This window comes from Podarcis cretensis (assembly GCF_951804945.1).
Source record: "Podarcis cretensis genome assembly, chromosome: 3".
In the NCBI taxonomy this organism is placed as follows: domain Eukaryota; kingdom Metazoa; phylum Chordata; class Lepidosauria; order Squamata; family Lacertidae; genus Podarcis; species Podarcis cretensis.
The window spans coordinates 65,647,729-65,674,998 of NC_137172.1; the positions used below are offsets into that span (position 1 = coordinate 65,647,729).

At 43.2% G+C, this 27,270-nt stretch overlaps 1 protein-coding gene across 1 annotated transcript; it reads left to right on the forward strand.

The window, feature by feature from the left end:
- The first annotated feature begins 14,214 nt into the window (after positions 1 to 14,214).
- On the forward strand, positions 14,215 to 18,367 carry CCN2 (cellular communication network factor 2). The gene is given in 7 exon segments (XM_079970676.1): positions 14,215 to 14,371; positions 14,374 to 14,613; positions 14,616 to 14,686; positions 14,845 to 15,064; positions 15,511 to 15,768; positions 15,938 to 16,149; positions 16,964 to 18,367. Coding segments are annotated over 7 exon segments (1,440 nt in total). The 5' UTR covers positions 14,215 to 14,229; the 3' UTR covers positions 17,261 to 18,367.
- The last annotated feature ends 8,903 nt before the right edge of the window (positions 18,368 to 27,270 follow it).

A 27,270-nucleotide genomic window follows, 5' to 3' on the forward strand; every position in this document is an offset into this window, starting at 1 on the left:
TTTTATCACTTTCATAAACTATTCTCTTCCCACCCCACATACACACACATGCTAACACTGGTGGGGGTTTTCTCCTCACACACCTATTTTCAATTCTCCCAAATGCATCAACACCAAAGCTGCATTAACACAAATGAAAGAGAAAAGAAACCAATCACAAAACTAATTTCATTTCATTATTGCACTTTTGCTTTTTGATCATTTATTTATTTAGCTCACTTATTTATTTATTTATTTTTAATGTTTATCCTGCTTTTCACCATACAGGCCTCGAAGCAGCTTGCAACAATAAAATATGCAAGATACAAAGTTTAAAACATTAATTAATCCTCCACAATGTAAAATCTCCATGAGAAAGCACATTCAGGTTCATAACACAAGTCCACTTTGTGTGGGCCATCGCTCAACACTGTGAGTGATGTAGCCCAGTGGCAGAACATCTGCTTTGCATGCCAGAGGTCTCAGGTTCAATTCCTGGTGTTTCCAGGTAGGGGTAGAAAATATTTCTTGTCTGAAATCCTGGAAAGCTGCTGTCAGTCAGTGTCGACAATACTGAGCTAGATGGACAAATGCTTTGACTCAGTCTAAACTCATGCTTATTTAACTTATATGCAGAATTCATCATGCGAAAGACTGGGCTGGATGAATCCCTAGCCGGAATTAAGATTGCCAGAAGAAATATCAACAACCTCAGACATGCAAATGACACAACCTTGATGGCAGAAAGTGAGGAGGAATTAAAGAACCTTTTATTGAGGGTGAAAGAGGGGAGTGCAAAATATAGTCTGAAGCTCAACATCAAAAAAACCTAGATCATGGCCACTGGTCCCATCACCTCCTGGCAAATAGAAGGGGAAGAAATGGAGGCAGTGAGAGATTTTACTTTCTTGGGCTCCATGATCACCGCAGATGGTGAGAGCAGCCACGAAATTAAAAGAGGCCTGCTTCTGGGGAGAAAAGCAATGACAAACCTAGAAAGCATCTTAAAAAGCAGAGACATCACCTTGCCAACAAAGGTCCGTATGGTTAAAGCTATGGTTTTCCCAGTAGTGATGTATGGAAGTGAGAGCTGGACCATAAAGAAGGCTGATCGCCGAAGAATTGATGCTTTTGAATTATGGTGCTGGAGGAGACTCTTGAGAGTCCCATGGACTGCAAGAAGATCAAACCTCTCCATTCTTAAGGAAATCAGCCCTGAGTGCTCACTGGTAGGACAGATCCTGAAGCTGAGACTCCAATACTTTGGCCACCTCATGAGAAGAGAAGACTCCCTGGAAAAGACCCTGATGTTGGGAAAGATGGAGGGCACAAGGAGAAGGGGACGACAGAGGACGAGATGGTTGGATAGTGTCTTTGAAGCTACCAGCACGAGTTTGACCATGCTGCGTGAGGCAGTGGAAGACAGGAGTGCCTGGCGTGCTCTGGCCCATGGGGTCACGAAGAGTCAGACACAACTAAACGACTAAACAACAATAACAAGGTCATGTGGTTCTATTCATCTTTTCTACTGTGTCCACATCTCCAACCTCCATTGTTTTTCTGCCATGGCTGTCTTTTATCATCTTGTTGTTCCGTACCTTCTATATCATCTTAGGTTATATACTTTAAAGATACAATAAACTAACTATAACTCCCCATCAGAGCTGGAAACAAAATATTAAGTGCTCAGTGCTTTTTCAGTGGTACTACTAAAACTAAAACAGAAACAAATCTGCTTGGTTTTTCAGACAGCTCTTTCTTTGCACCCATAATGCTTGCTAGTTCTATGTTTCAGTGGCAGATACTGGATGCTCAGCAGTTTTGGGAATCCCTTGATTATTTTAATACTTTAATGAGAGTTGAAAGCTTTGAAAATCTGGCTCTGATTTAGGAGTGCTAAGCAGTTTGAAACCCCCAAGTCTTGCTCCACCTGGCTTTCCCTTTGATGGAAGAGTTTAACTGAGTTTTAGACACACCTGTCCAGTTTTAGCGCACTGAGAATTGCTGTTAAAATTCTGGATTCTGCAAGAACTGCAGCTGCTTTATTTTCCTGACAAGGTCTGTGTGTTTCTAACACAGCAGTTAATGAGATCCAGGGAATCTGTGAGATTGCCAGGGCTGGCTGAGAATGCTTAAAAAATGACAATTCCCAGGATTCTTTGGGGAAAGCCATATGCTTTAATTGTGCTTTTAAAAATACTATGGAGTTATGCATATTGCCCAAACAATATGCTCCTTCTCTCATTAACAGTAATTATATCCCAGTGACACCGAACAATGTGCTGCATTTGATATAATGTACATTGGATGGTCAATGTGCAGAGTCTCCCATGTCTGAGATGAATATATGAGGCTATTCCTTGCCAACCTTGGGGAAGCTTTTAATGTTTAATAGATTATTGTATTTTAATATTCTGTTGAAAGCCACCCAGAGTGGCTGGGGAAACCCAGCCAGATGGGTGGGGTATAAATAAAAAAATATTATTATTATTATTATTATTATTAGCCTACTCAGACCCTTTGTCAATTGAATCCAATACTGCAGCTTTCCAGGGTTTCCAGGTGACTTCTTTCCCAACCCTGCTACTTGAGAAACTGCTCCTGGAAGAGTCTGGGATCAAACTTGGAGCCTCTCGCATGCAGAGCATATACTCTACCAATGAGCTGTGGCATCTCACCATTAGTTCAAGCTAGAGCCTTGCCTCCGGCAGGGAGGGCCCAGTGAGTCCTTATACCAGCAGCTGAAGAAGGGTTTGTTCACCAGCTGGCTCCACCAGACAAGCCTAGGCAAAAGACACATCCAAGAATGTACACACAATGACGGCATAAGCAGAAGGTTCTGTACTCTCCCCGGGAAATATGCAGAGTCTCCAAGGCATGCCAGAGAATGTGTAAGAATTGGCAGGACAGTTGGGATTTTTGTACATGCTCAGGCAATATGCATACTTTCCACTGGATGTGTTCTATATTAGTTCCAGTCTATATGCTTCAGCTGCAATCCTATACATACCACTCCTTGGAGTAAGTCTCGCTGAAGTTAGCAGGGCTTTCTTCTGAGTAGACATGCTGATAGCAAAGTGACATTGAACCAGTATGAATTAATTTGATAACATAAACTGGGATGCTTTTACATTGGTTGGTTGGTATAACAGTCTACAAGTGACGTCAGAGAAACAGCAAGTGATTAATCTCAAGTTTTGATCATATGTGTGCATATGGTGTCACATTGGAAAACACATCATCTGGCAACAACCAGGAAAAAATGAATACTATCAATAGTCTTTTCAGTGGTTGTAACAATACTGTGGAATTCCCCCCTTAAGGAAATTTGATAGATCCAGTCCATTGCAATCTTCATCACATGTGCAGAAACACTTTTATTCAATCAGTGTTTTGAGAATTAATATTGGTTTTTATTTTAGTATGAGATGAGCTGCTAATGTGTATTTGCATTTTTTGCCTTATTATTCAGATTGTAATGCTTTGGTTATGTTATTTATGAGATTATTGTAAGTCAGTTTTATGAGTTGTATCCAGTGCTTTTTTTCTTTAAAAAATGTTTAGGGGTACTCTCATTTTGACTCAAGAAAATCACCATTTTATAGTTCAAATTGGGGAAAATAAATACAGTAAATTGACAAAAGTATAAAGATTCACAAAATGTTTAGGAGTATGCATACCCCCTGAAAAAAGCACTGGTTGTATCCAAAGTGTTATGTACTGAGTTGAATAGGATCCAAACTGCAGCAGTCTGATTGGTCCTAGAACAATAGGATTCAGAATGCAGCAGTCTGATTGGTCCTAGAACAATGCAGCAGTATGATTGGTCGGCAGGAGCCACCCAATCCAGCTCCAGATAGAAGTGAATCCACAACCTGATTGGCTTACAGTAGAATTCCGGAATTAGCCAATCATGTGCAGCCCATTGTGTAAATAATGTATATAAAGAAGATACTTTGAGGGGACATTCATTCATTCCTCCTCACCACTATGAGCTGAATAAAGAGCATGAAATCACTTTGCGACTCTGAGTATATTTCACAAAGTTTTACTTGGATATGAATAAAGCAGTTAGTCATGGCTAGTAATTTCAATGGATCTTCTCTGAGTATGGCTAACATTGTATACAACCTTGTTTTTAAAAAGCTGATACATGTAAATATCAATCTGTCAATCAATATTTACTGGGCAATATAATCCTGTCACTGTACAGTGGTACCTTGGGTTACAGATGCATCAGGTTACATAGGCTTCAGGTTACAGACTCCGCTAACGCAGAAATAGTACCTCGGGTAAAGAACTTTGCTTCAGGATGAGAACAGAAATCGCAGGGCGGCGGCAGCAGGAGCCCCATTAGCTAAAGTGGTACTTCAAGTTAAGAACAGTTTCAGGTTAAGAACGGATCTCCAGAACAAATTAAGTTCTTAACCTGAGGTACCACTGTATCTTGGAGCTTATGCATATTGACCAGGAAATGTAGAAATTCTTCATTATCTCTTGGAGACTATGCATATTGACCAGAGAAAGTGCATACTGACCAGGTAATGTGAAAATTGTTCTTAATGGCTCCATTATTGGAGACTCTGTATATTACCTAGAGAAAGCACATTGTTCCCTCTTCATGGGGTTATGATGTGCAGATTTGTCTACATGCATTTTCTTCTGTTAGACTGGAACCTTTGTGGAAAACTAGACATGCTGTTTCTGAGCGCTGGCATTGCAAGCATCTGCGAATCAACAAGGAAGCCCTCAATGTTTTACTTCAGTCTTCCCAGGCTATCTCCAAAGTTTCCTTCTGCGTCATCACCAGTGTGGCTATATTTGCACCATGTGCATTCTAGACATTCTCTACTGGGAATCACGCCAGCTAGACTTAAAAATCAAATCTGAAATATCTTCCAAAACAGAGGGCAGATGGCTATATTAAGTTATTAATATATTGCAGCTGTTTAGTTGATTTTTCTTTCAGATTCCACACTTTGCTTGTCATTTTCTTTGGGTATAGATATGTTTCTAAACAGAGTAAACAGCCATCACAAAACAGAAAAGGGGACTGTGTGTGTGTGTGTGTGTGTGAGAGAGAGAGAGAGAGAGAGAGAGAGAGAGAGAGAGAGATTCTCTGAGTCAACACAACACTTCGGTGAAGGCCTGAGTAAACAGATGTGCCCTACTGTGTGATTCTATGCCAATCAAACATATTCGTGCGAGATCAAGAAAGGAAGTAGATACCAGAGTTAAAGTTCCTCCACTTACCTAAGTTTGATCACCTCAGTCAGGCATGGGGCAGACCCCACAAATTGACAAAAGCATGGTCTCAAATCACAGAAGCTGCTACAAGTTGAAACGTGAGTCCAAGTTCTCTAAGGTCCTAACTATATTGCCCTTATTTATGGAGGTCATTATGGAGGCCAGTATAAAATCCTAAAACACTTTTAGGATGTCAAAGGAATTAGCTGGTAGATTATTAATGCTCTTTATAACACAAATAGTCATGTCTTGTTCAACATGCTCAAGGCTATCTCATTAATCAGCTAGGGCCTAATTGTATTCTGTAGATGCAGAACAGAAGCCAATATACAGCAGAGAGTAATATCTGAAGAGGTTTTTTTCTTTATTTATTTATTTTTAAAATCGTATTAAAGCTGCTGGTGGCAATGGCATAATTTAAGTCCCATTTCTTCTAATGATTACAATACAATTCAGGAAACAACAGAGATTGTTTTTAAGGCATTCTCTCCCTGCCTTCACTACTGAGTTCAGAATTACCCCTTCCATTCTCACAACAAAAAGCAGGCTAGTCTAAGAACCCACAGCAAGCTGAGCAGTAATTTGAATACAGCTACCCTCAACCAAAGTCCAGAAGTGATCAAGGGATCAAGAATAACATACATCTTCCCACTGATATAAGCTATACCTTTAAGAAGATCTAAGCATGACCCAAGGAGTTATGCTAGACCTCTCTGTAGCATAATGCTCTCTCACACATACCACTAAGCCACAGTTTGTTTAACCACAAGTTATCCTATTGAGGCATCTAATCATAAGCCTGCATTTTTATTAAGGCTTGATCAGGGCCTGTATCTTAAAATGAGCTTAAAGATTTTCAAATGTTCATGCCAGGCAGAAGAGCAGCTGCCTAAGAACCTTGGCAATGTTTTTACTCCTAGACAAGGGGGCCCCCTGATTTATAGCAGAAAACAATTCTCAAAGTCGTAAAAAGGGAATTACAGGCTGACAGCCAAGGTTACACTGACCCTACATATTACAGAAGATAAAAAAAGAGATAAACATAATTAAGAGTGGGTAAATAGTAAAATAAAACCATGTGCCTCCCATTAAACTTGAGCCATATTTTCCTAAGGTTGAAAGGTCAAGAGCAGTGAAAAAGGCAACTGGCTTGGCTGGAGAAGAGAGTATTTTGGGAAGTCTTTTTCTAAAGTTGTTTCTTTCTTAAACTGAGATCCTTTTAAGATTTCTTTTCCTTTTAAAAGGTTATCTATGTTATGTATTAAATATATATTGGCTTAAATGTAATTATGCAAAGGAATTAGAAGCTAAGAAATGTTAAATCCTTATGCTAGATTCTTATTTCATATAGTTGGAAGAGATCACAGGGGCCATCAGCCACCAGCCCCCCTTGCCAAGCAGGAAACATCATTAGAGCATTTGTCAAGCTTTTGTTTAGAGACCTCCAAAGGAAGGAGATCTTTCAATGATGATCCTTGACATCTGTTTAAGATAAAAATTTGAGATTAAACCATTTGTTTTGGAGGGCAATAGGGCAAGGAGGGCAAGAGGTGAGCTGGTAATTAAGGTTCCTTGTTAAGACACATGTAAGATATATTACTACTTATTTGTCATTTATAGATAGAAGAATATATAGCTTTTTGTTTCCCAAAAAAGGGCATGAGGAAATGGGTGTATCTTTTGTGATTGGTTCTAGCAAACAGCCAATAGGAATTTCAACCAGGCTGATTGGACAGAGGCAGCCACAGGAGGAGCAAGGGGGCTGGATTAAGGAAATATAAGTGCTGGCCAGAATGGCAGGAGGCCAGGCCAGAGCTTGATAACCATATACCACTGTGCCTCATATTTATTTGTCTGACAAATAAATTATTATTTTAATTTCTGCGTTAATTTTATTGCTGCGTTGAATATTTCATTCCAGCTAAGCGTTAACCACAAGCAGGGTGCTACACTATGAAATGTGCTTTGTTTTTTACCTGGTCTTGCCAGTTTGGTGTCTATCAGGAATGGGCTAACCAAAAAAAGATAATGGTTAAAGAAGGATGCTGGCTGTGTTCAAACACAATGCCAAGCTGTAGTTAAAACAAGCCAAGGTTCATAAGCTAAAAACAAGGGTTTCAGATTGTGGTTTGTTGGTAGAAAAGAAACCATAGTTAAGCCAGGGGGCAGAATTTGCACATAATGCTAACCAATGAGTTGATAACCATAGTTGAAGAAACCATGACTTGGCATTATTGTCAACCAGGCCTAGGTATGTCCAGAGTTGATTGCTGAGTCTATTCCTGGTGCTGCAATCAATTCTAGGTTTTTCTAAGTGCGGAATGGCTTGTTCTCCACTCCACTCTACTACAATTTTTCAGAATTTAACTTGCTGGTTCCACTCCGTCAGATGTTGCCATGTGCAATCCATCCAAGTTGGTCACTTTACTTAGCAGTGAACTGGGTGAGAACCTTTGGCTCTCTTCTTCAACTAATAAAGCCCAGCATAAATTAACTGATTAGTTGCAGATCTAAACAAGAACACTTAAGCAGGACAATGCAGGAGTCATGTCAAGATTTAGCATGTGTGCATTGATGGGGAGAGGGTGGGAAGCATCACAGTGTGGCTCAGGACCTGGTCTTGAATAGATTCAAGATTAAACTGCCAAAAGGGAGTAAATATTTGTAGCATTTGCTGTGGTGACTTTTTATATACCTCATATAACCAGTAATATAGCTGTTTCTGAGAAATAATCACATGGTTTCTAAAACAGACCATAAGTGACAAAATAGGTGAAAATCTTGGAGCTCTCATAGCTGGTGTGTTCAACTGGGAAGCTTATATCATTTCAAAACACATGCACACTGTATATATATATGTGTGTATGTATAAATGTGTGTGCGCGTACACACACATGAGCCAGTGAATGAACTTTTAAAAAAATAAACACGAGAAGCAAATTCCAGATATAAAGCAAACGGCTTTATTTGTACTTCATTTCCAGCTCCGAAGCAGAGCAGCAAGCCCTGCTTGGAATCGGCACTTTAAGCAAATACACATTTAATGTATGGGGCTGAGCAGGATCCTTGAGGAGCGCAAGATAATATTTATTAAACGTTTTGGGGAAATATTCTGGCAAGCTTTTGGAGAGGGGCATTAATGTACATCATTAAACCCGAGGCAAGCTAGGAAGGTTTGAATCGCGGCAGCCTATGAGCCCATCAGGATGATAAATAGCTCAGGGTCCAGATGTCCATACACGGCTAGACTTCCTCTAAGGCTGACCAGTCCTCTGTGTGCATTGCGTACAGTACTTGGATCAGCTTCACATTCTTTGGGTGTGTTTCTCTGGGAGCTTTTGATTTCCGCTCTGAGGGCTGGCTCAGACCTCCAGTGGCTCTTATAAGAAAATAGCCGCGACTGAAGGTTGAAAATGTGCAAGATTCTTTCTTTAAGTACACAAACACTCTGAGTCTAGCCACTTTCCTGCAGTTCTGCCAGGATTTTCAGTATGTCTGATACTTGATCAAGTGACTTCTTTAGGGAAGGGGGCAAGGCATCGAATGAGAGGAGGAGAGGGGGGGGGAGTCGGGTCGAAGAAGCAGGATAAACATTAAAGAAAGAATGCCACAGATCCACACCTGTACTTTCTACAAGACTTACCACCAGTTCAAGCGAATGTCGAAACACACACATTCCACATATAGCTGTACAAACACAAGCGTGTTGCCAACATAGTGAATTCCTAATTCTACCAGAAAAAATATACTGTCTGAAAAGGAGCTGCTGTATAAACACCTGCATGTAAGTCAGAATTACTCCATTTTAATAATCCTATGTATCAATGACAGCCTGTATGTATATGCATATGTATATGTATATAGAATCATAGAATCGTAGAGCTGGAAGGGACTCAAGGGTCATCTAGTCCTACCCCCTGCACTGCAGGAATTTCAACCAAAGCATCCATAACAGATGGCAAACATATACAAATATAGTGGAACCTCAGTTTTCGAACGCCTCGGAAGTCAAATGTTTCAGTTTCCGAACGCCGAAAACCTGGAAGTAAATGCTTCCGTTTTCAGAAGTCCAATGGCTTCCACTGAGGTTTTTTCCCTTCAGTTTTCTCTATTGAATTTGCAGACTGCCCTTTGCGCCTCAGTTTTCGAACGTTTCTGAAGTCGAATGGTCTTCCAGAACGGATTATGTTCAAAAACTAAAAAACCAAGATACCACTGTATGTATATGTAAATATGAATGATGGTGCGCCAGAAGTTCCTTTGGCATGGCCAAACAAAGGCTAGTGATGCAGGCCCCAGTTTATATTTTGTCAGTAGCCCAATCTGCACAAAACATGTTCGGTGAGGTGTTTTTAAACAAAAACAGCCAACAACCACATATGGAGCAAAACAACATATAGATGAGGCCCACTGAATTTCTTTCTGATCCATGAAAGACACACCAGATTTAGGTTTGAAATGGTATCCCATAATAAAGCACCATTTGAAACTGTTGTTATTCCTGTGCAACATTAGGAAGAGATTCTTGGTGGTATAGGCTATTCAACAGTGGAACGAACTGCTGCAGGAGATGACTCACTGGAGATTTTAAAGCAAACTCTGAGGCCAACCCTTTGGGATGCTGTTGTGGTGGTTTTCCTGCATCAGCAGGGAATTAGACTAGGTTACTTTGAGGAATCCAGCTTTTATGATTCTATGATTTTGAAGCACCCACCCTAAAGTACTAGATAAATGGTATTTTAGGAGTTTTTGTTTTGTTTCGACAATGAATTGCTATAGATCGTGTTTGTATGGAAAACTCACTGGTTTCCAGTCAAACTTCATGAAAAGATAAAGCTTTTATTCAGCTTAGCATAGCCTATCCCTTCCCCACCACACACACTTTTCATGGGATTTTGCACATCCCTCTACATTCCAATAGGCTATTAAGAACAGCTCAACCAGGGATAGATTGTTGGGTTCCAAGGATGTGCGCCAAATTTTAATTCTTCTTGGGATGACTTGGGTGGAATGTTTTTGCTCATGCTTAGAAATGATAATAATTGAAGCGGCCAAATGGACCGTAAATTATACAGGGTAATTTGTAAGACAGGGGTGCAAGCTTTAATTTATAATCAGCATGTGATGCAATTCTATAATATACCTGCCTGCTGAGAAGTATGTCCTACTGAGTTCAGTGGGCCTCAGCTCACACACCCCCAAAACACACCTCTCTTGTGAGCATGTTAGAATTTACGTATTTAAATATAACTGATTGATGAATCAGTCCATCAAGGCAGATGATTGATGAATACACACACACCAGTTGGCAGTCTTCATTTTTGTCTTCCCTCTAGTGTGTGGCTCATTGGCATAAGCCATCTTAAATTACTAGCCTTTTCTTTTGGCCCTTCAAAACAGTCGTTTCTGAGTCTGCGGTAAGTATGATCATTTTATTTTAAAAACCCTTCTCTTTCCAGAGATCATCTACCATATTTGGGCATTTTTAAGCGGCATTCTGTTTACCTGGTAAAGTTTCCATTTTCGTAAGCATGTTATGCATAGTTTGGTGTGTCTATTATTTACTCAGAAGTGGGTAAGTGCAGCCTTTTGCTTGCAGCTGTCCAAGTAAATAGAGGTTTTGGGATGCCTCATAAATTTGGAAATATGTATTACTTACCATAATTCCCTTTTATGGGATTTTTACAAATGAGATGGGGGGTTTTTCCTGCTAAAGGGGTGATTTTATTTTATACAAAACCAATGTGGTATTGGAAAGAGGCTACATCCTATATTATACTGTGGTAGAGAAGAAGAGGACAGATTGCAAGCCAAATCATCTCCTGTACATGCTTGTTTTGAAACGGATGGATGTGGAGGACACAGGTTGCTACATATGGATATAATTTCAAATGCCAGATCTGTAAGGTTTGACAACCACTATCAAGAGACCTTCAAAGGCCCGTAACTGGCTAATCCTTCCAATTCCAGTACCAACCATTTTCAGAGCAGTGTTCAAGCTTCCCAACGACCCTGTAGTGTAGGCTAAGCAGCTGAGAGACTGTGACTCGTGCAAACATTCTGATGAACTTCCAAGCTGAGGACAGGGCAATGGCACACCCACATTTTAGGGGGCCTGAAGCTTGGAGTGTCATAAGAGCCCCTTCGCAACCAGCAATGAGTTCTCGGTAACTGCTGTTATCGTCTTCGGTGGGGTTGTCCCATGACAGATTACCACCTTTAAAAAAAAACACCACATACACATTAACTACTACATCTCAGATTTTGCTCTCTTTTTTAGCATTATTATTATTATTATTATTATTATTATTATTATTATTATTGAAGATCATTGGTGCTGCTTCCATATTTTGTTATTTCCACCCCCAACATTGAGATGGGCGCAACTTTCTCCACAATATCTCATTTATACACAGTACTACGGACAAGCACAAAGCTACTATGGCAGTAAAGAGGAAGGGGGTTTGTGAGTCACACGGGAGGGCCCCCCTCAAATTTTGATTAAAATTGATGCCTCATGACCTTTGTATCTGTAATACTAGCTCTCAAACGCTGGAATTGTTGAAATATGCACAAAAAATAATAACTTTGAGTTGTGCCACTCAAATGGGGGTCTACTAGACCCTTCTGGGGCCCTTCTGGGATTAGGGGCCCTAAAGTTTGAGATCCATTAGTTTCATAGTAGATCCACCCCGGGACAGGGGACCAGTTCTGTGCTGCCTATGCACAAACTTAACTGAGTCCCAGATTCAGGTCTCTGCTCAGCTGCAAAGCTTATTGAGTAAACTCAAACGAGCCACAATTTCCTAGCCTAATGTGCTTCACTGGGCTGATGTGACGATAAAATGGGGAGAGGAACGGTGTATGCCACACTGCTCTTTGAGGAAGTGCAAGCTGGGAAACATAATAAAGCATCTCTCTATCTGTGCCATTAAACAACAAATACCGTGGGTTCTCTTTTTTATTATTTTGTTTGCTTAGGCACTGGGGGGAAAGTTTAAGGAGCCCAAAAGTGCTTGGGTGGAATGTCTTGCTTACGAATGACTAGTACATACGCAGTGGGAAAAGTGGAGCCACATCTTCCATTCTGCCTCACTTGATTCTGCCAAGAATTTCAGGGCAAATAGTCTCCCTTTCCCTCTCTCTATTCATAGAAAGTACTTATTAGGGAAAATATCCCAGGATGATTCAGTGGTCCACAGTCAATTGCAAAGCAGACACTGCATAATATATTGCTTTAGGTGTTATAATAAGAAACATCCCCAAATATTTTTTATTTTGTTTTGTTTTGTTGTTGTTGTTGTTGTTGCAGAAAGCATACCAAGTTGTTAAGGAGGTGGGGGGGTGGTAACAGCCAGAAAGTCAATCATGAGCGTCTGAAGAAATCTGCAGAAAACTGTCAGGCTTCAATATTGTGCCTTCTTGGCCAGATAAAAAGGAAAAGGAAAGAAAAATTCCCAGGCTTGTTCCTAGCAACCATCCTGGCAACCTCTCCCCACCAGCCGCCACCCGGACATATCCCCTTCCCCCACTTAAACTCTCCTCACTAATGGCAGGAGATGAATCATGTCACACATTCTTACCTGTTTCTCTGGAAGGACTCTAGCTAGAAAGAGAGACTGTATCTTGGAGATGTAGAAGGGACCAAGTTGACACCTATTAAGCCCAGCAGAACTTTTGCCATTCACATTGCTAGGGAATTCAGTCAATGACACTAAACCCCAACCAATTTACTCCAGAGTAGCCCCATTGGAAGAAATAGGGCTGTTTCGGAGTTTATGTGCACTTAACTGAGTGCATAAACAAACACATAATGGTCTGCGGTACTTACATTTCTCTGGATCTGTTAAGATCCATCAAGCACATCTGTGTGATGCACATCAAGTGCTGCTGATGTGCTATGCCCATTCATTCCAGTTGTGCATCACACAGATGTGCTTGAAAGATCTTAATAGATCCAGAGAAATAGAAGTACCACAGTCCACTATGTGCTTATGCACTCAGTTAAGTGTACTTCACTGTTAACATCCAGCTACCAATGCCCCCTATAGGCACTCCCTATTAATATCAAGAGAAGAAGCAGATGGAACCCCTTCCCATCACAAGGAATGTGGACGCACTCTCTCTGTCCTCTCCCTTTCTCACACAAAGAGCAGTGCAAAAGTTTTATAAACAGGGTTCTTAAAGCAGAATCTGTCTACTAAGTTGTAAGCCCTGCTGAGTTCAATGAGGCATACTCCCAGGTGTGTCTCAGACTGCAGCCTCTTAGGGTTTGTTGCCCTTACCTAGCACAGAATACAGTCTCTTTTTATTGTTTCCACACTTGGATTTTATTGGCTTAATGGAATATTCTCAGCAAGAGTAGGGGAGATGAATCTTGTTTCCAAATACACTGTATGATTTCAGCTTTTAATCCATTCATGTGTTTGTTCATAAAGCACATGTGGAAAAACTCAAATGGGGGGGGGCAAGTGTTTGGATGGGATCGGAGGCAATGTTTTTTAACAGAATCCATTCATTTGGTTCACATTTTCCATTAAGTGGAACTCCACCTTCACAAACGTTTTTGCAAGCACTTTCTTTTGGATCCTGTGAACTTAAAACTGGAAATGTCTCAGATGTGATCCCTGATTATTATTATTATAAATCATAATACTTTCCAAGAAATAAATAATTTCATCCTTTTCTTCTTTGGTCTGGCGGTGTCTTTACATATGATTTATGCAATTTGGAGGGCGATTTTTGTCTGTGTGAAATCCTGGTCCATTCCTTTGAAAAAGGTGTGTGTGTGCGAGAGAGAGAGAGAGAGAGAGAGAGAGAGAGAGTATTCCAAAAGAGACGTATTTAATCAGGTCTGTGGTGGTGGGAAGAATCTAGGCTGGGAGCGGGAGAAAAGTCCCCCCCTCCTTTTGCTTTTTTCCTCCCCTCTTCTTTTTTTCGATGGTGAAAAATACAGCGCCTTTTTTGTGCGCTGAAGTGCGCCAGCTTTTTCAGACAGGAGGAATGCGGAGTGTCAAGGGGTCAGGATCAATCCGGTGTGAGTTGATGAGGCAGGAAGGTGGAGAAGAATGTCAGGAATGTCGCTGTTTGTGTAGGACTCCATTCAGCCGATTGGCGCGTCCCGGGCGCCGGGAGTGTATAAAAAGCGCCGGGCCGCCTGCTTGAGACTCAGACCGAACCACCTTCCTCTGCTCCCAAGACGGAGAACAAGACAGGCCAGCGGACTCCGCACCAAAGAAAGGCGCTTTCCCACGAAGGCTGCACCCAGCGAAGCCAGATCGGACAGCAGCGACCCTCTCTCGCCCCAAGGCAGGGAGATTTTGCGAGCCCTCGCCCGGACCAGGAACCCCTCCGCTTCCGCGCAGCTTTTGCCGCCCTCTCCGTCGCCCTGAACATGCTGGCAAGGATGGGACTCCTTCGCAGCTTCGCCTTGGCGCTCGTCATCGCCCTCTGGAGCCGGGTAAGTCTCCCTGCACTCGGCCTCGACGGGGGTCGAGCTTGGCTTGGCGGGATCAGGGGCGCTGGGTGGCTGGGTGCGGAGCCCTCTTCTTGGCTTCTCGTCTCTCCGCCTGCTCCGTCCGATCCTGACCCCTCCGTCCCCCCTCCGTGTCTCCCCAGGACGTGGCCGGCCAAGACTGCAGCGGGCAGTGCCAGTGCGACTCCGCGCCCCCCGAGTGCCCGCCCGGCGTCAGCCTGGTGCAAGACGGCTGCGGGTGCTGCCGGGTGTGCGCCAAGCAGCTGGGCGAGCTGTGCACCGAGAGAGACCCCTGCGACCCTCACAAGGGGCTCTTCTGTGACTTCGGCTCCCCGGCCAACCGGAAGATCGGCGTCTGCACCGGTGAGTACCCGGAGTTTTGCCTCTAGGGGGAAGCGGCCAAGCAGAGAAGGTCCAGCGAGGAATCCCTTCTAGTGCCTGGAAAAGTGACGCTATTCCAGCTTTTTGTTCCTAAGATGCTTTCCCTTCCTTCAGTCAGCCTTCAAACAAAAAGCACCCTTTGTGTATGGAAGAGATGGGTGCAAGTGATTGGTCTGGGGGGCTTTCAGTCTCCTCTAGCAAGCAAGAGAAAGCTTCCCCTGTTGAATTTCTGCCTGTTGCACAGCTGTTAAAGGCATCAGAGCCCCAGTGTGCACAAAGGTGGCAGATCCAAGGACAGGAGTCCATCCTTGCATGCCCAGAATGTTCAGTCGCTTTCTTTATGTGCAGGCAGAGCTGCTGAAATCTAGGCTCCTTGGTCACTCTAGGATTGTTGTTTTTAATGAATGGCTCCTCTTTTCTGTTTGCAGCAAGGGACGGCGCCCCCTGTGTCTTTGGAGGCATGGTTTACAGGAGCGGAGAGTCTTTCCAGAGCAGCTGCAAATACCGATGCACTTGCCTGGACGGAGCTGTGGGCTGTGTGCCTCTCTGCAGCATGGGTGTTCGCCTGCCCAGCCCCGACTGCCCTTACCCACGAACCGTGAAGCTGCCAGGCAAATGCTGCGAGGAATGGGTGTGCGATGAGCCCAAAGACAAAGAACAGACTGCAGTTGGACCTGCTCTTGCTGGTGAGTAGGTTTGCTCTCTCAATGCCCATCTCCATGTTGGTAGCCTACACAGGGCACTTTCTGGAGTATGGTTGCCTTTACCATGCTGTGATCTTCATCAATGGATTCGGTACCTTCTGAATGAGCTCTTAGTGCTAGAATCTAACCCTTTCTGCTATTCTTTTTCCAGCTTATAGACTGGAAGACACTTATGGACCTGACCCATCCATGATGCGTGCCAACTGCCTGGTCCAGACCACTGAATGGAGTGCCTGCTCCAAGACTTGTGGAATGGGCATCTCCACCAGAGTCACCAATGACAATGCCCACTGCAGACTGGAGAAGCAAAGCAGACTTTGCATGGTGAGGCCATGTGAAGCAGACCTGGAGGAGAGCATCAAGGTAAATAGGGGTCCGCTTTGCTAGAGCACTTCTACATAGTGACTGTTAAGATCCACTTGGTGGCTATGAACAAGGGTTTGTATCCACCAGTGGTTTGGCCTTAATGGAACATGCCTTCACGCAAATTCTCTTCCCCCACCCAATTATAGCAGTTCTCTGCATTGTGTCCCATTCTGTTTCAATGGGCCCCACAACCAGCTTCTAAGGGAGAGGAGGCAGGGGGATTAAGTAGGCTAGAGAGCTCAGTGAACATCAGCTGCCTTGAGGGAAAGGAAATACTTCTCTCTAAGGCAAAGCCATCATTGGATACAACACTGGGGGGAATGCATTGTACAGGGCTGTTGTTGTTCCTTGAGCTGACCTTAATGAACGTGAGTGAAACTTTCAAGAGAACTAGGCATGAACAATCTGATATATGTGGATGGAAATGCCACTGAAGTAAGTGAGACTCCATTTATACCTACTAGGCATAATCTAGCCAGATTTAAGATCCTTAGGTATCATTGACTTCACTGTGTGTTTGCTTAGCTCTACCAGTGGGACAAACAAAGTGCTTACACTGGTTGGATTGTACCAAGTGAGATGTATGCAGGCTAAATTCGCTGAATTTAGGCCTCACTTAAATCAGTGGGGCAAGTAAGCCACAACTCATGGCTTCATCTCAAATGAGTCTGGTTCCACCGTAATACGTTTAAGACTGGACAGTTATAAAATAAATAACACATAGAGATAAACTAAGATATTTGATAATGTGTATGGGAGCCTTGTGTAGCTGATATGTAAACATATGAATTCTCTCTTCCTCTCTCAACAGAAGGGAAAGAAGTGCATTCGTACTCCCAAGTTCTCCAAGCCTATCAAGTTTGAGCTGTCTGGCTGCACCAGCGTGAAGACCTACCGGGCCAAGTTCTGTGGCGTCTGCACCGATGGCCGATGCTGTACCCCTCACAGAACAGCCACCCTCCCTGTGGAATTCAAGTGTCCCGACGGGGAGGTCATGAAGAAGAGGATGATGTTTATCAAGACCTGTGCGTGTCACTACAACTGCCCTGGAGACAACGACATCTTTGAGTCGGTCTACTCCAGGAAGATGTATGGAGACATGGCATAAAGCCGAAAAAGAGACTTTGAAAAACTTGACGGTCAACTTGAACTTAATAATTTGCATCTCATTTTGTAAAACGTGATTCGATAGCACAAGGTATTTAAATGTCTGCTTTTGGGGGGGGAAACAAAAAGCAGAATGTTCTATGTGATTTCAGACAAAACTGTCTATTGACCCCAAACATTGGTTTGAAGGAAAAATAGTAATAATCAGATGGACAGTGAGGAACGACAATGAAGTTGCGCCTCAGAACAGAGTATATGGGGGTGGTGTATAGGGATTACTTAAGGGGACATGTGCCATCTCGTGCAGCCTTTTCATGGTGTGTTAGCATGTCTTCCACCAAATAGTGCAATCAGAAAGGACGCTTAGCAAGGCTACTATCACGGCTTTCCGTGATGGTAGGTGCTGGACTGGAAATTCTCACCCAGCAAGGTGCTAAGTAATTGTGTTCTGTTAGAACAGCAATAATTTTGCTTTGAAGTTCTGATTCAAATGGTTTGTTCAGACTGAATCGGAATTAGACTGGACAGCTTGTGGCAATGAATTTGCCTGCCACAAGCTAGATTTTTTTTAATTAATATTGTAATATTACGATCTTGTAAATACTGGTGTGTGTGTGTGTATGTGTGTGTGTGTGTACATATATATATATATTGTACAGTTATCTAAGTTAATTTAAAGTTTTATTCCCTTTTGTGTTAATGCTTTGATACATCAGTGTTAGCCTCATCTTTTTTTTACAATTCAAGGCTTTATCATTCAAATACAATCCAATGCATTCATTTAACACATAAAATAGATTCTCTTTGGGAAGTTCAGTTAGTGGGGTTGGGTGTTGCAGTGAAATGAAATGATGCTTTGCTGAACAAGATGCACCAGCAGAGTCTTTGCGAAGCTCATCATCAAATCAAGGACAAGGAGAGGGAAATCGGATTCTCTCTGCCTTAATGAACGTACATGGACTGTAGCGAAATGAGTGGCTTATTTGTTAGCTGACCAATCTTTCCACCTGGGAACAGTTTTGTTACCTGTTGAGAAGTGTGACCAAAAGTTACATGTCTGCACCTTTCTAGTTGGAAAAAAAATAAAGTATTTTATTTTTTATATAAATTGACTTGTGCTTCTCATGATTTTATTGGGTCGGGCAGTTACTGGAAATGGCAGCAGCTCAGTAATATTTACACTCTGGACCAGTAGTGCTCCATGAAAAGTGGGGGCAGCAGTCCTTTCCTCAGCTCATGTCACCTGCATTGTTTCATCTTACCATGGGATGAGGTAGGTGGCGGGGAGATTGCCTCTGCCACAGCATTGGCAGCCATGCGAAAATCTGCTGTTCCTGCCAGTGTGTTTGCACTGCAATGACCTACCCACCACTTCCCACCTCCCTTCCAGTAAAGCACGGTAACGCTGGTAGCGGGAAGTCAGGTAAATGCCACCAGTCCTCCACACTAACTGCTCTGGGCTGGGCTTACACATGTCCCTCTACTTTTTCGGATGGTTATGTGAATGACTTTCCATTGTGGCAATCCAGCTGTGCTTCATTTGAGGGCCCTTCTTTTTCTGCTGAGTGGGGTCCTGGACTTCGGCCCTAAAGTCCTGCCCTGATAGCACCATGGCCTACACTCCAATGGGAGGTATTCCTTGATGTATCTAACCTGTTGGCGGGGTGCAATTAGTTCTGCACACTGGAATGAACGGAAGGCTTAAGCAGGAGAACGAGCTGGGAGACTAACTGCCCATATACAAGCTGGCAAGAACAATATTGTGTATAGCCTTGTTACTGGACATAGATCATAGAATTGTAGAGTTGGAAGGGACTCCCAGCAATGCAGGAATCTCAGCTAAAGCATCCAGATGTCAGCTGGCCAACACTGCTGAACATGTAACATGTAAACAGGTTTTCCTTCCTCAAAAACTAACATATGGTCATTTTGTCAGCTCTGCTTTTAGAAAGAAAAACACACCCACTATCCTGAAACTTCCTTGTGCTGCTAAGTCACTAGTCACATGATACTAAATTGCTTTCTATGTTATTTTTGTCTTAATAATTCAGTCTGTGAAGGAGCATAAAAAATACATGCAAGACTTGAATTTCATTCAGTGGCAAAACTTAGATTTAAGCCGATATATAACCCTACGCAAGATTACTTAGAGGCAGAATCCTGCAGTGGTTCAATGGGACTTAGCCCCAAGCATGCATGCACAGGATTGCAGCCTCAAATTTGCAATCTGCTTCTCATTGACACTAGCCAATCCAGATTACACTCTAGGTTTCCCTGCAGCAAGTTTCCTAAGGTTTGAGCCAGCAAAGTCACATAAATCTCATCAAAGTCAGTTCTCTGGAGTCATCAGTTTTTTCCAACCAACCCTCCTACCTCCCATTCATTTTGATCAATTGGAAGACCTTTCTTGCATGAAAATAAATGAAGGGGTTGCACTCTGCCTCACTGCCAATCCAACTGTATTATGTACAACTCCCTTAGGGAGTGGAATGTTTTTGGCCAGCTCTGCATGATCATTGGAATGGTGGGAACTCATTGCTATAGCGGACGTGCCCCAAGGAGCAAATATAGGGAAGAACAGTATCCCACTAAAATTATTGAAGAAGTGCTTTAGTAGTCCAGCGATGGCACCTTTCCACTGCAGAGAGGATGGGGATTAAGAAGAGAATGATCCCATAAGTCAATGAACACAGTCTGTAAATTGCTAATTATTCAGTCCTTCAACTGATTGTGGAAGGCTGGTTTTTACATTGCTGTGGTTGGAGTAAATATCTGCATAAGAAATACCCCTACTTTTAAAGGAAGAAAGTATCTTAACAGTCCCATCTAAAAATAATAGCAACACTGTCATCACCTGCAGGACACACATTGCCCTATAATTATTCCAGTCTGCAGCACAGGTGTTTTGAGATCTCTGTGGCTTGCAGAGATTAGATACAATCTAAGGATTAAATTAGATCTCATGAAAAGACTTATACAACAGTTCATTGTGAAGCTTGTTGTTACCACCTTGTCTCTCTTCATTTCCTTTGTTTATGGGGCAACATGGCTTGACCCTACTGATGTCTTTACTGTTTCTGTAGGAAAGAGAGGAAAAAATAATTCTGTACTTCTCCAGGCTTGTGTGTTGCTGCCCTGAAAATTCAAAAGCAAAAAGGCAAAAATCAAGTTGGAATCAGCCCAATGCTTACTCACAGAAAAGAACTTCCACATGTCCCAAATTCACCAAGGATCCTCCCAACACAATTTGTTGCTGCCTGTGACATGTTCCCACTTTCTTTTCAGATGGCAAAGAATTAGATGTGATGCATATTTGTTTGTGTACATCTCTAGAACAAGCTCCCTCTCACATCTGTCTCCTCTATTGCCACTTTGACTCATGTCTGCCATGTGCTCATAAAACAGGAGGGCTTGGCCCTATATTGAGACAATCTAGAGATTATGAAACATAGTTTTATGAATAACTTACTGAAATAAACTTCTAACCACACAGATTCATAGCAATTAACATACCATAGCTCATTTGGTACGCAGGTGGCGCTGTGGGTAAAACCTCAGCACCTAGGGCTTGCCAATCGCATGGTCAGCAGTTTGAATCCCCGTGGCGGGGTGAGCTCCTGTCTTTCGGTCCCAGCTCCTGCCCACCTAGCAGTTCGAAAGCACCCCTAAGTGCAAGTAGATAAATAGGTACCGCTTTATAGCAGGAAGGTAAACAGCGTTTCCGTGTGCTGCGCTGGTGCCGGCTCCCCAGAGCAGCTTCGTCACTCTGGCCACATGACCCAGAAGTGTCTCCAGACAGCGCTGGCCCCCGGCCTCTTAAGTGAGATGGGCGCACAACCCTAGAGTCGGACACGACTGGCCCGTATGGGCAGGGGTACCTTTACCTTTACCTAGCTCATTTGGTAGAGCCATCACAGTTCTATTATCGAGGAAATATTTGTCCTACCAGAAACTAAAAACAAAACAAAACCCCAAACCCATGAGTTTTATTTATTTCTCCTTTCCGCCTCCAGATTTTCATCCAAGCATTCGGGGCTACATCCAGGAGGTTATTCCATGTAAATAGGGTATGCTAGAGCCTTCCGCATAGAAATTGATTTGGTCTTTGTAAGAAATGTGGTGTCAGCTTGGCCCCAAATTCATAGCAGGTACTGTGGACCCACCTGTTTGAGGACAATCCCATAAAGAAAATATAGTGATATTTCTTAGCAAGATAGAAGAGAAGAAGAAGAAGAAGAAGAAGAAGAAGAAGAAGAAGAAGAAGAAGAAGAAGAAGACTTCTTTGAGAGAACATGACAGGTGGAAAAGTCACCTAGTGATACCATATCTGAGGCAGGGAATGTGAATTCAATTCAATTCATCTCCTCTTCATGTCCATACTACTATATCCAATGCATCACTTTGGCTCTCTGTCTCTACCTAGGGATGGTGACTGTAGAATCATTCAACTGGGGAGCAAAAGGTTGGCCAAGACTGAGACGTTATTGGGGTTCATATATGTTTTTTGTTAGCATGTTTGTTTATTTGTTTGTTTTCACTACTGTCTCTGACTGGGCAGTGATGGGCCTCACTGCTTTCTTTGCAGGGGCAGAAGTTGCAGGAGAGAGAGAAGGAATGAAGCCTTTCTATTTAACTCCACACCACCTGCTGGCGTTGACAATTTCTCATCCAAACTCAGACATTAATCTACTGTGATTGTTTGGCAGTTAATCTGCTGTGATTCATGAAGTGATGTTACTTTCCTAGCTGGATGTGTGAGTTACACAAGGGGAGGTGTTGGCTATTCCTCAAAACCCAGCTAGAATAATCTTTGTCTATAAATGTGTCACACTTGACTGTGCCAGGAGCAATCATGTTGATTTCCCCAAGTTTTTACTTCAGTATCCATTGAGATGCAGATGTGATCAATAGAGAGAAGCATTTTTGTAAGGACTCGAGTACTTGAGAGCCTGGGTAGTACCAGTAGCAGCTGGAATGGTGGTGTGGAGCCCCCCCCCCCATCAGCAGCATCACTGAAGCTTACACAAATCAGACTCGGCTAGGGCAGGGCAATAGCAAAGTTGTGGCTGTGCAAGAAGCACTGGATTGGTTTTGCCCATGTATCCATGCAACCCTTGTTAGAAGAGCTTGCAGCCTGGATGAATTATATAGAAATGATCACTTTACAGCTTCTGGAGTTCAAAGGCTTTATTTATGAAGGAGCAGATTATCTTGAAAGAAACTATTTATGGGATGAGTAGAGATGAAAGAGAGAAATAGCAGACATCTTGGGCGAATCTATACTGGTCGGTTATAATGTTAACAATGCTTTATAAAAATGTGACACCAGAGGGCACTGCATTGAGAGCTATATAACGTTTTTAAAAATAGCCTTTTATAGCATTTTTACAGATCAGTGTAGATTCAGCCCTTGTATCAGCATATCAGGAGAGAGAAAACAAAATGGTTCAGCTTTTTAGGGGCAGAGTTAACTTAAACAGAGAGACTACAAACAAGGGCTGGCTACATTGCTAGACAAACAGTGCCTTTGTGTGCTTTAAAGAAACATTAACTAGATGCTCAAGAGAATTAAATGTATTTGTTTTTCTCCAGCAACCTTGACCTCAACACCAGCCTGCCCCATGCAGGTAAACTGCAGTGATGCTTTGTCAGGAGGGTGATTTCTGTTATTCTAAAGCAGCAATGCTGCAGCAAGCAAAGGCTATAGCAGCTCAGTCAGCTGCTTGTGGCTGCAAAGCCAGACAGGATGTTTGTGACTGTTGCCATGGAAACAAAGGGGCAGTCCATTCTGTACTGAGCACCGGATGTTAGCTCAGTGTGTGTGTCATATGACATGTACAGGATGTACATGGGTGGAGTTTGAGTTTCTCTCTGTTTGTTGAAGAGAGCAGACATGTTTTCTCTGTACTGAAGTGAAAGACAGGAATAAATGAAATGTAGATACATTTCTGTCTGTGTCTGATTCCCCTCCCTGGGGATATGCAGGGAGCAGGGAGAAGAGAAGCAGTTGGTGTGTTTTTCTCACAGCCTGAGAAAAATCGCCGGAACGGACCTCGAGTGTTTTTACTGCCGGGAGTCGCCGGAGGGAGGTCAAAAGAATTCAGCCGGTGCCTCGAGAGATAGGCACATACCTCAGACCGAGCCTGAATTCCAACATTGGTAGCAGTTGACGGTTGCTACGATCCATGGGAGTCTGCATCAAGGAGACTGTATTCATCCCTCTCCATGGAAGCCTGAGATGGAGGCTGATTCTCTGCAGCTAGAAGCTGACCAGAAGAAGCTGAAAGCCAAGCTACGGAGCCCAGGTATGAGATTTTCGGGCTTAAGAGTGTGAATGCAGATTGATTAATTCTCTGCTTCATGGGAGCAACGTTTGGAAAAAACAGCTCCGAGAGAGAAGAGTCTGCATTCCAAACATTCCTGTGGTTTTTCCTGTCCAAGGAAAGGAATGTGGTTGCTTAGCAACGCAGGCCAGTTTCAAGATAAGGGCTGGAAGTCAGGCTATGCCCAGAGAGGCACAAACAGCTCGTGTTTTGACTAGGCCCTTACAAAGGAACTGTGAAAGGGGACTTTCCAAGCGGCCAGTGTTATTGTTGCCAGGTGCACAGAGTGTAAACAAGCCAGCTATTGGATTTTAGAGGCTTGTGTTTGAGAGTCAATGCAAGGACTCAAAATGGATGCCAAGAAGGGGGGAGGCCTGCCTTCTCCAACCCTTTTGACCAGTGACAATTATGCATCTTGGTCTATTAAGATGAAGGCCTTGCTGCAGAATCAGAGACTGTTTAGGGTGATTGAGAACCCCATCCCTGCAGCACCAACGCCTGTTTGGGAGTCACAGGATATGAAGGCCAGAACTGCTATAATTCTGTGCGTGTCAGACTCTCAGCTTATTCATATACAAGATTTACCGCACGCGAAAGATGTTTGGGACACGCTGAGAAGGACACATCAGAGAGATGCAGGTTCTTCAGCGTTGCTGTATTTTGAAAAGCTGACTAACCTGAGGCTTGCGCCTGATGGAGATGTTCAAGCGCACCTGACGGAAATGAAATTTCTGCGTCAGCAGATGGTGGAACGCAATTTCCGTCTGCAGGAGGAAGTGTTTTGCTTCATGGTGATCAACAGCCTGAATCGGACTTACAAAACGGTTGCCAGTCAGCTGGGGTCTCTCCCAGCGCAAGATCTAACGTCGGACAGGGTCTTTGCCGTGGTCCTGAACGAACATGACAGACTTGCCGCCCTGGAAGTCAAGGACAGGGGGAGGGAAGAACGGAGTTCTAACACCCCCACTGCTGTAGCTACTGGAGGAGACGCTGTAGCTTTGAACGTTGTCCGATGTTTCAATTGTGGGCAGACTGGGCATTTTCAGCGGAACTGCAGGAAGCCACGTCAGAACAAAGGAGCCAAGGGGAGCTCCACGAAGTCTGAGGCGTCAGGCAGAAGTCATGCCAAGTCACAGGCGAAGCCTGCAAAGGTTTTGATGTCCCTAAAAGCCACACCACAAGTGGGGAATTCCTTCGTTTTAGACACGGGAGCGACGGTTCACATGACCCATCGCAGGGATTTGTTTTCGTCGTTTAAGAAGCGAAGCTTCGTTGTACAACAAGCCAACGGTCGAGAGCTGGAAGCCACCGGAATTGGGACTGTGTATCTTAAAAGTCTGAACTTGACTATAAACAATGTTTATTTGGTTCCAGAGTTGAAGTACAATCTGCTCAGCGTTTCGCAGATTGCCAAGAAGGGACTAAAACTGTCCTATGATGATCAACACTGCGAGATCTACAAAGATGGAGAGTTGTATCTTTCTGCCAAAGAGAAAGATGGACTGTATTTGTTGACTTTTGATCAAAGTGATTACATGGAATGTAATTCTTGTGATTCTAACATGATTTCTTTTGCAGGTGTAGCCAAGAAGAACGCCAAGCAGGTTACCTCGAGGGTTGACAAGGCATTTCAGCGGGTGTATGCTGATGTGATTGGTCCTTTAGCACCATCTAGAGGCAATGCAAAGTATTACCTAATATGTGTTGATTCTTTTACAGGTTTTGTCTGGATTTATCTTTTGGAGAGACCGAAAGAAGCCTTAGAAAGGTTTAAAGAGTTTTGTGACAAAGTTAAAAATATGCATGATGCTGACATAGATTGTCTTTGCACAGATGAGAAGCCAATTTTTCTCTTACAGGTTTTCCAGAGGTTCCTGAAGGAGAAAGGGATAAGACACAAAATTGCAGCTTCCGAAGAAGCTTGGAACAGATGTGTCTGTGTTAGAGTGAACAAAGAATTGCAAAAGGGAATGGAAGCGCAATTGCTTAGTTCACATCTGCCACATGAGTACTGGGCTGAGTCGCTAATGTCATATTGTTACACGTGGTTGAGAAAGGTTTCAAAAGACTTGGGATGTTCTCCTTTTGAGAAACTGTTCCACAGAAAACCTTCTGTTGCCCATTTCAAGGTTTTCGGGTCTCATGTGAGAACAGAAGCTCCAGGTGGAGTAAAGAATGCCAGAGGCATTTTTGTGGGTTATGAAAAGGGTCTCTACAGAGTAATTTTGTCTGAATCTGGTAAGGTGATTCTCACAAAATTTCTAGAGAGTGCTCCTGAACAGGAGCGAGTGATTGTTCACACTTTTCCCACAGGAGATGATGATGATTCTGATGATGATGATGATGATGAGTTTGATCTTATTGAGTTCAGTAGTACTGATGATGACAGCGATAGCTCAGACAGCTCAGTTGTCACAGTCATTGAGAGGAAATCTCACATAATGACTAGACCCTCAGAAGAGGAGGATGAACCACTGATTAAGCTTAATACTGGTTCTCCAGAGAGTTCAGAGGCTGAACCAGAAAGCAGAGAAGAGCAGCACCTCTTACGTAGGTCTGAGAGAGCAACGAAGGGTGTACCACCCACGAGGTATTCAAAAGAGTTTGCCAACCAAGCTATTGCATGTGTTGCTGTTGTAAACGACCAAGGTCAAATTGAAGCTGTGTCTGAGTCAGAGACAAAGGCACAACAGAGAGTTGCTAACCAAGGTAATGCAGAAGCACTCATTCCTTGGAAGTCACACAACCAGAGAGGTACATTGGTAAAACCAGTGGCGGGTAGTTCCAAGGATGGAACTGAAACAACAGGGGAGTGTTATAAGTATAACAACTGTTTGTTTTCTTCTCTGGATGACGCTTTGCTCGCTGCACGCATTGATACTTTAGGGGGAGTATGTTATTCTAAAGCAGCAATGCTGCAGCAAGCAAAGGCTATAGCAGCTCAGTCAGCTGCTTGTGGCTGCAAAGCCAGACAGGATGTTTGTGACTGTTGCCATGGAAACAAAGGGGCAGTCCATTCTGTACTGAGCACCGGATGTTAGCTCAGTGTGTGTGTCATATGACATGTACAGGATGTACATGGGTGGAGTTTGAGTTTCTCTCTGTTTGTTGAAGAGAGCAGACATGTTTTCTCTGTACTGAAGTGAAAGACAGGAATAAATGAAATGTAGATACATTTCTGTCTGTGTCTGATTCCCCTCCCTGGGGATATGCAGGGAGCAGGGAGAAGAGAAGCAGTTGGTGTGTTTTTCTCACAGCCTGAGAAAAATCGCCGGAACGGACCTCGAGTGTTTTTACTGCCGGGAGTCGCCGGAGGGAGGTCAAAAGAATTCAGCCGGTGCCTCGAGAGATAGGCACATACCTCAGACCGAGCCTGAATTCCAACAATTTCATGGCTCAGACCCACAACGCCACTTGCTGTGTGGTGTTGTGGTTAGTGTGTTGGAGACAAAGTGGGGAGACGTAGGTTCAAAAATCCCCAATCATAAACTTCCTGTGTGAAATGGGACCAGTCGCTATCTCTAAGCCTAAGCTACCTCACAAGGTTGAAATAAGGATAAAATGGAGGGGGGGTGCAATAGTGAGGTACGTCACCTTGGAGGTAGGGCATAAATGTATCAAATAATTAGTGTTGTCCAGCTCTTATGCTTCCATATTTGCTGCTGTCAATGCTAGTGATGTTATAATA